The sequence below is a fragment of the Myotis lucifugus genome, unplaced genomic scaffold (genome assembly GCF_000147115.1).
Source record: "Myotis lucifugus unplaced genomic scaffold, Myoluc2.0 scaffold_1, whole genome shotgun sequence".
NCBI classification, from domain to species: domain Eukaryota; kingdom Metazoa; phylum Chordata; class Mammalia; order Chiroptera; family Vespertilionidae; genus Myotis; species Myotis lucifugus.
In genome coordinates this window covers 31524507-31533697 of record NW_005871049.1, presented here as the reverse complement: position 1 = coordinate 31533697, position 9191 = coordinate 31524507, and the positions used below count along the sequence as shown (strand labels likewise).

The 9191-nt window shown below is 32.8% G+C and overlaps 1 protein-coding gene across 1 annotated transcript in view; it reads left to right on the top strand.

Annotated features, from left to right (window-relative positions):
* The window catches only part of NEK1 (NIMA related kinase 1), a 153123-nt gene that overhangs the window by 126524 nt on the left and 17408 nt on the right, over positions 1–9191 (top strand). Inside the window, exons 22-25 of the mRNA XM_023752994.1 lie at positions 2173–2349; positions 4573–4693; positions 7264–7352; positions 8191–8438. Coding sequence (XP_023608762.1) covers positions 2173–2349; positions 4573–4693; positions 7264–7352; positions 8191–8438 — 635 coding nt within the window. The remainder of the gene's footprint in view (positions 1–2172; positions 2350–4572; positions 4694–7263; positions 7353–8190; positions 8439–9191) is intronic.

Genomic DNA, 9191 nt, shown 5'->3' with positions numbered 1-9191 from the left:
GTACCACAGTTTTTTAATCCACTCATCTGTTGATGGGCACTTAGTGCTGTTTCTAAATCTTAGCTGTGGTGAATTCACCATATTCACCATATTCACCATATTCACCATAGCTAAGATTTGGAAACAGCCTAAGTGCCCATCAGCAGATGAGTGGATTAAAAAACTGTGGTACATCTACACAATGGAATACTACGCTGCGGTAAAAAAGAAGGAACTCTTCCCTTTTGCAACAGCATGGATGGAATTTTCAGCACCAATTCACCATAGTAAGTCTTGAAGTTAGGTAATATTATTCCTCCAACTCTGTTCTTCTTTAATATTGTGTTGGCTATTCAGAGTTTCTTTCTTGCTTCTCCACATAAACTTTAGAATCAATTTGTCAATATTCCCAAAATAACTTGCTGGGATTTTGATTGGGATTGCATTGAATCCATAGATCAAATTTGGAAGAGCTGATATCTTTTTTTTTCTTTTACCAGAAAAGTTTTTACTTTTTCTATTCTTATTTATTTATTTATTTATTTTACATGCAATAAACATTAATATTTTAGGAAAAATGATTTTAAATATAATGTTACAATGCAATAAACATATTTCAAGAAAAAAGATTTTAAATATAATATTACCAGAACTGTACTAACATAGTATAATATCACAAAAGTTATAGGAAATATTAAAAATCTGCAAATAACAGGATTACTCCTATTATATTCTAAAATATTTTTTTCTCTGGCTCTATTTTTGTTCATCAGTTTATGTTGTTCATTATATTCCACAAATGAGTGAGATCATGTGATATTTATCTTTCTCTGACTGACTTATTTCGCTTAGCATAATGCTAGAAGAGCTGATATCTTGATAATAATGAATCTTCCTATCTATGAACATGGAATATCTCTCCATTCTTAGTTTTTCTTTGTTCGTTTTCATCAGTTTTGTAGTTTTCCTCATTGTGTAGTGTTCCCCCTCCCCCCAAGTTTAGGAAAGTGTTCGTGAGTTATAGTTTTCTATTTTGTTCCTTTAGTCTACAGAGGAACTTCTACTGTGTGTACTTTGGATCTTTTTTTGCCTTTCTATATCTTTCACTTTATCTTGAATCCCTTTTGTTGCTTTTAAATTTTATTTTTCAATTACAGTTTACAATGTCTCTTATTTCTTGAATTTTTCCCCTGTTCACCTTTTATACCTATTAAGACATTGTGCCTTTTGTTTATATGATCTTGTGTCTATTTTATAATCTTTATTTCTAATCTTTTTTTCCCTAGTCTTTCCTAAGCTCAGTCAACTTTCTCATTCCTGATTATTTTTTCATGTTGTTCTCTTGTGTTTTATATTATGTTCTTAATGTTTCTAGGTGATTTAAAAATAGTGAGTTATTGCCCTGGCTGGATGGCTCAGTTTGTTGGAGCATTTTCCCATATACCAAGGGGTTGTGGATTCAATTCCAGTCAGGGCACATACCTCAGTTGTGAGTTCAATCCTCAATCAGGGTGCGTATGGGAGGCATCTGATCACTGTTTTTCACATTGATGTTTTCCCTTCCTTCCTCCCTCCCTCCCTCCCTCCCTCCCTCCCTCCCTCCCTCCCTCCCTTCCTTCCTTCCTTCCTTCCTTCCTTCCTTCCTTCCTCCCCTCCCCTCCTCCCCTCCCCTCCCTTCCCCTCCCCTCCCCTCCCTTCACCTCCCCCTCCCCTCCTCTTCTCCCTCTAAAAAACATAAAAATAGTGGGTTACTGATTTTAATTTGTTTTGTGGATTTTCATTCTCCGTGGCAGTGGTTTTCAACCAAGGGTGATTTTGCCCACAGAGGGACACTTGGCATTGTCTAGAAACATTTTTGGTTGTCACCTGGAAAGGGTGCTAGAGGAATCTAGTGAATAGAGACAAACAAAAACAATTAGTTAAGAATTTCAAAATACCATTGTAACACACATATATTAGTTTCACCAAAAGGAAAAAGAAAGTAAATCATATATTAACCACCTTAGAATTCATTGTGTATAATTAAAATAAAATTTGGCTGTCATGTACCTTAATTATTAATTTCTAATACATAACAGAGCTTAACCATTAATTACCTGTTATAAGAATGCAATTTTTGAACTTTTCTCTAAATGCTATTACTGGTAAAACACTTGGAAAATGTAGCATGATTTTTCATTTTTATTGTTTCAGAGATTTCTCCTGAAGGGGAGAGTTACAAACCCTTAATTGCTGGAGAAGAACAAGTAAATTGTATTTCACTTGAAATGAACCCATCAGCTACTGTTGATTCTTCTGTTGAGACAAACAGTCCAAAGTTTAGGGAGGTGTCTCCACAGATATCATTGAAACCAGAAGGAAATGTGGATGGTATGTGTTAAAGGGTCAAAATGAGCTGTATTTAATTGAATAATACTTTGATCTCTTCTTTTTTTTTAAGTTACTAATATTTTAATGTGCCTATGAATCTCCAAGAAGGGGATATGCTATGTATCATTTACCAAATTCATTTGTCCATGAAACTCTTGAGGCCATGTCTTCCTCGAGAAACTTTTGTTGCCTAGAAGGAATTATTTTGGGTTTTCTCTTCTAAATTCTCCTTATAAACCAAGCAGTTCTTTCTTCAGTCAACCTCTGTCTTGCACTTTATCAGAGACTACTAAAAAAGGTAGCTGCTTAGATAGTTCCTTAGCTAATCACTGAGTTTGTTCAGAACATTTTCTGTTGTTCTTGTTTTCACAGGTACCAAATTTTCTGCTACTATATAACAAGAATCCCCTTTTCTCTAGCCTCCAATAACTTTTTTTCACTGGCCAGTCTCTCACCAACTGTCCCTTTGAAGCCTTTCAACTTCTGCCTGTTGCCCAGTCCCAAAGCCAGTGCACATGTTTTAGGCTTTTGTCATGTCAGCACCCATTTTTCAGATAAGAAATTCTGTTTCAGTTATCTATTCATGGAAAACAAATTAGTCTTACAACTTCTTAGTGGCTTAAAATGACTATTATGTTTTATCTTACACTTTTGTGAGTTAGGAATTGGGAAGATCCTTCTCTGCCGTGTGGAGAAAGCCTTAATTGCTGGAGAAGAACAATTGCTGGCATCACTCAGGGGTATCCCGCTGTCAGCTGGGCTGATCTGGAGCGTGCAAGATGATGTCACTCCCTGTCCTGGCAGGGCTCAGCTGGGCCTGCTCAACTGGGTTCCTTTTTTTTTTTTCATTTTAGTCTCATGGCCTTGCCATTCAGTCTTTCCTGAATAGTTAAGCTTCTTTTAGGGTTGCTTTGGCTTCCAGATTCCAAGGTGGACAATGCCAGTTCTCTTAAAAGCCAGATCCAGAAAGGACATAGCAACATTTCAATCGTACTCAGTTGGTCAAGGCCATCACAGCACTGGGCCATCACAAGGGGAGGGGAGAAAGAGGCCCTTTCTAGATGAGACAGATGTCAGAGACTTGCTATATGTGTGACCATCTTTAATTCACCACAATAACTTACATATTCTTACTCATTAGAATCATAGTTAGGTATCATAGCCTTTTATTTAAAAAAAAACAACCACAAACACTTTTAGGCATAGAATAGAGGCTGTATAGCCTAGTGCAAGAGTCAGCAAACTTTCTAAAAGAGCCACAGGGTATATATTTTAGACTTAGCAAGCAAAACAATCACAAATCTACTTTGTTCAATGAGTCATATTTATATGCTTAAGGTGCTACAAAACAATTGTTCATGAAAAAGTTAATAAAAAAGAATTTCCCCCAAGTGCTTACCTTATATGAGTAACCCCCAAAAGTCATTTGAATAAAAGATAAAAACTTTAAGGATTGATACAATATCAATTATCTTTCTAAATAGGACAGCTGTTTAGAAACTTTTTAAATCTAGAAGGAAAGAGTATTTGGATTTTAGGAAAAAAGAGGAGATGCTTCTGGCTTAAATAAGATAGCATTGATATCAGAATTGGAGAGGAGTTAACAAAGGAAGAAGAAAAACTCTTCTCATTATTATTTATTTTCAGAAAATATCAACAAGGTAAAAAATGAGTCACTGCCAGAAAACAGAAGTAGTACCCTGGTTATTAATTGTTTGAAGGTCTAGGAAATTAGATTTAATGCACTTCAATTGTGTTCTTAATATCATTGTAAAAATCTAGGTAATAGGATTTTTTTCTTTTTTGGTTTTTTGAAGATAGATTTTGGTAATTGAACTTCCCTGTCAGTTATTAATCCATGATATTATAGTCTATTCTTCTTCCTTGTTTCTAACCACAGATATTGTTATTTTAAGCTACTTTTTATACCTTCTTTAAAAGCAAATTGTATATTACCGAAATTTTAAGAAAGAAAAAATTTTATATACTAATAAAAATACAGTGTGCAATATTTCTTTTCAGTATTTTTATTGCAATGAAAAATTCAAAAGGAAAAATCTATCATTTCAAACGCAGCTGAACTAGAGAGTTAACACAATACTTTTTCCTGTTATCATTAATATATTAGCCTAAAACTAGGTAATGATAATTTATAGAAATTCATTCCATTTTCTCTAAACTAATTTTGCTTTGAGACGTTTTTTGTTATGCTTTTGCTTTCAGAACCTGATGATTTGGAAACAGAAGTTCTAGGAGAGCCATGTGGAACAAACAAAGAAGATGGCTTACCTTTCCCTGTAACTGATGTATGGGTTAGTGAGACGAAGGAAACAAAGGAAACTGAGTATGTTACCTCTTTTTTCTTGTATGTCAAAACCTGGATCCCGTTTTGTAATTCATTTTTTTTAAAAGTATGTTTTTATTGATTTCAGAAAGGAAGGGAGAGGGAGAGAGAGAGAGAAACATCAATGATGAGAGAGAATCATTGATTGGCTGACTACTGCATGTCCCACATTAAAGATTGTCCCGCAACCCAGGCATATGCCCTGACCAGAGATTGAACCATGACCTTCTGGTTCATAGGTGGATATTCAACCACTGAGCCCCGCCAGCTGGGCTATAATTCACTTTTAAGAAATACTATCATGGCTGGGTCAGCGTGACTCAGTGGTTGAGTGTCTACCTATGAACCAGGAGGTTTGGTTCGATTCCCGGTAGGGGCACATGCCTGGGTTGCAGGCTCAATCCCCAGTGTGGAGCATGCAGGAGGCAGCTGATTCTTTCTCATCATAGATGTTTCTATCTCTCTCTCTCTCTCTCTTCCTCTCTGAAATGAATAAAAATATAGTTTAAAAAAATACTGTCATAATCTAATATTACCCTATATCTTATACCTTATAAAAGTAATTTAATTTTTGGACATTATACTCATATGGTTCAGAAATCAACAAGTATATAAAGACATACAGTAAGAAGTCTCTTTCCACCTCTATCCCCATCCAGCAAATTCCCACTCTCCTTCAAATATCTTTAATATGTACATAAGCAAAAACAAATATATAGTCCACCTCCCTTTTAAATATAGTTGTTAATATAATGTACACAGTATTTTCAACACTTTACATTTTTAGTCAGTAATCCAGGAATATTTTTTATATTAATACATACAGTGCTTCCTCTATTTTATGACTATTTAGTATTCCATTATATGGATAAACCACAACTCAGCGTCCTTTATGAATTCATATGCTGCAATGTATTCATTATCTTTTAATAAAGTCATTTTGCATGAATGTAAATATATCTGTAGGATAGATACATAGCTGTGTAATTAATGGGTCAATTCCATTTTTATAAATTGCATTTGTAATTCAATTATTGTTCTCCCCAAAGGTTGTACTCACTTATGCTTTCAGAAAAAAATGTATAAAATGTCTTATTTTCCCCACAGCCTTGCTAACCTTTTATTATCAGAGTTTTTATTTTTGCCAATCTGATAGTATCATGGTTTAGGGTCTTAGTTTATCTCTCTTATTATTGGTAAAATTGAGCATAACTTTTCAAATGTTTAAGTTTCATTTCTATTTTCTGTGAATTTCTGTTTTTATGGAAATAGGTCTAAAATATTGAGTGATTATTGAAACAAATTTATATTGAATAAAACATTTCCATATACCAGAATATATAATTCTATGTAAAATCATTATATATGTGCATATATATGTCTGTAATTTTAAAGGAAAAGTATGGTCGGATGTCCACCAAACTGATAACAGCACGGGAAACTAGGATTTGAGTGGTTAGGGGTGTCTTAAAAGAAACACTACTGTTTTTTAAATTGAGGTAAATTTATATAACATAAAGTTTATCATTTTAACTATTTTTAAATGTACAACTCAGTAATATTTAATACATTCACAGTGTTGTCCAACCATTATCACTGTCTGGTTCCAGAACATTTTTACCACCCCAAAAGGAAACCCTGTACCCGTAAAACAGCACTCATTTTCCCATCATCCCAGCCCCTGGCAATCACTAACGTGCTTTCTGTCTCTATAGATTTGCCTATTCTGGATATTTCATATGAAATAATACAATATGTGGCTTTTTGAATCTGTCTTCTTTCACTTAACATAATGTTTTTAAAGTTCATCTTTGTTGTAGCATGGATCAGTACTTCATTCCTTTTATGGCCAAACATTTTTCCATTATATGAATATAGCATACATTTTTATCCATTCAGCAGTTGATATACATTCAGCAGATGATGATGGGTCATTTTCAGTGTTGTTTCTACCTTTTGGCTATTGTTAATAGCAATTCTGTGAACATTTGTGTACAGGTTTTCATTTGAATACCTGTATTCAGTTCTTCTGGTTGTATACCTGGAAGTGGAATTTCTGCAGCATATGGTAATCCTGTGTTTATCTTTTTGAGGAACCAAGGAATACTACATTTTGAATGAAGAAATGTATTACTTGTATGATTAAAAAGAAATAGTTTAAAAAGTAAAAATAGAAAATTGTTCAAAATTTGTAACTAAAAAAGTAAAAACTACTTAAATTTGATATAGGTGAAAAGTATTAAGAAAATAAAAACTGCCTATGAACCAAACCCACAGAGATAAATTACTGCTACCTTCTGGAATATATTCTTCTAGTCTAGAGATTTTCAACTGTTAAAAGAAATGGTGAGGGAAGTTGTTGTGAATGATTATGATTGCTGAAGATTTGAACGGGGTAAAAAATATATTGTGCTTATGAGAGGAAGTATACATATAAATGAAAAAGATATTTAGGAGAGAAATCACAGCATGCCAGTGAAGTTTAGTTCTATTTTTTTATATTTGAGAGTGCTATTTCTAGTAAACTGTGAAGTTGTTTGTTTTTAAACTGGTATACCTATATGTGACAGATTAGAAGATAGGATCACTATTCAGCAAAATGAAGTTTCTGAAGAAGGAATCTTAAGGAAGGTGGATCAACTTAGTGAAGTTCATATAGGTAAGCATCTTTGTATTGGTCTAATTACGTTCTGGAAGGTTGTGAACACTAACCTGTTTTATTTGGACAATATATTAATATAAACTATTCCTTTTCAGTCACCTCAATCATTTAAAAAATGTAATAGACATAGAGCACTGGACTCTGCATTTATAAGCCTGGATTGCTCGACAGTATGAGCAATAAAACTTTTAGGTCAGTTATTTTATTAAATGTTCAAAATGAAAAGAATTGCTTCCCAAAACTAAGGCAGTATACTAAGGACATTCATAAGTTGTCTTGTTTTTAAAAGTTAATTAAAATATAAAAAGCATACTTTTTTTCTATCTAACTTATAGGAATAAAGATAAACTAAAACTAAATATGAGTGTCTAAACAGTGTTTCTTCACATTTTCTTGCATCTGTGTGTACATTTTAGAGTTTCCAATGTGATGGAAGTATATAACATTAAATCTTTTTTCTGAAAATGAGACATTATATCCTGTTTTAGATTACTTATCAGATAGTACAATTACATACAGCAGGTCCTCTAATAACATCATTTTGTTCAGAGTCATTTCTTTATAACATTGATGAGACATAGTAGGAACTTACTCTTGTTTATATCAGTTAGCCTAATGTAAAATTGGTTTTGTTATATGTCATTTCACTTAAAGTTGCAGAATCTATTGGCAACATTAAGTGAGGGCTATATATATATTTTGATTTTGTTTTTCTGGTAGACATGAAGGTTTTTTGCTAGAATTTGTGTTAAATACTATGCCTTATCAATATAACTTAGAAATTTTATTTAAGTGCTATATAGATTTATCTCATAATTTTTGCTTTACACCACAGAACCTGGAATAGGTGATTCTCCGCACTCTAAATGTGATGTAGATAAATCTATGCATCTAGAACCATTTTTCCATAAAGTGGTTCACCCAGAACACTTGAATGTAGTCTCTCAAATTCAGTCCATTCTGTGTTCACCAGAAGAATCCTTTCCACTTCGATCTCACTCTGGTTCACCGCCAAAAAAGAAAAACAAGAATTCCTTGCTGATTGGACTTTCAACTGGTTTATTTGATGCAAACAACCCAAAGGCAAGTATGCTCCTCACATGGAAAATGTTATTCATTTGGTAACAGTTTTATGGATTGTTTGTCTTTGATAAACTGTAATATTGAGTTTTAATCTCTTAAAAACACAAGCACGTATACTCAGACATACATCAAAACAATTTATAGAAACAACAACAAAACTTCCATTTTATCATCTGAGATACTGAAAACAATCAGGACAAAAACTCTTTCATTGGCTCCCTGTTCAAGGTTCTTTTTATAGGGTTTTGTTTTATTTAGCAAAATATCTCTCTTACATTATCTTTCTTTCCCACTACCCAACTCAACTTCCAATGTTAGTATGAGACTAAGTTTAAGCAATGTATTTTAAATGGATAGAAGTATCATATTGCCTAATTTGTACATAGAAAGATTAATAGATGTTCATATCACTTTCTGATAGAAGTTTTTCAGACACATTTCTCACTTGCTAAATATGTAACCAGTTTTTTTCTTGATAAGAAAATAGAGCATTATCTCTATAGAGAATTTTAAAATACAAATAAAAAAATCACATATTATTTTATGTTACTTTTCATATATATAATTTTTATATGTAACTTTTTACCAAAATAGAATACATGCCTAATCTTTTTTTTCACCTGCTTTTCTATGTAATATGTATTATAAAATTATTATAAATAATAATACTACAAAAATAGCATTTTGTCATATTGTCAAAAAGTCTCTCATATCATCTTTAATGGCCACAAATTCCATTTGTCTACTATATCA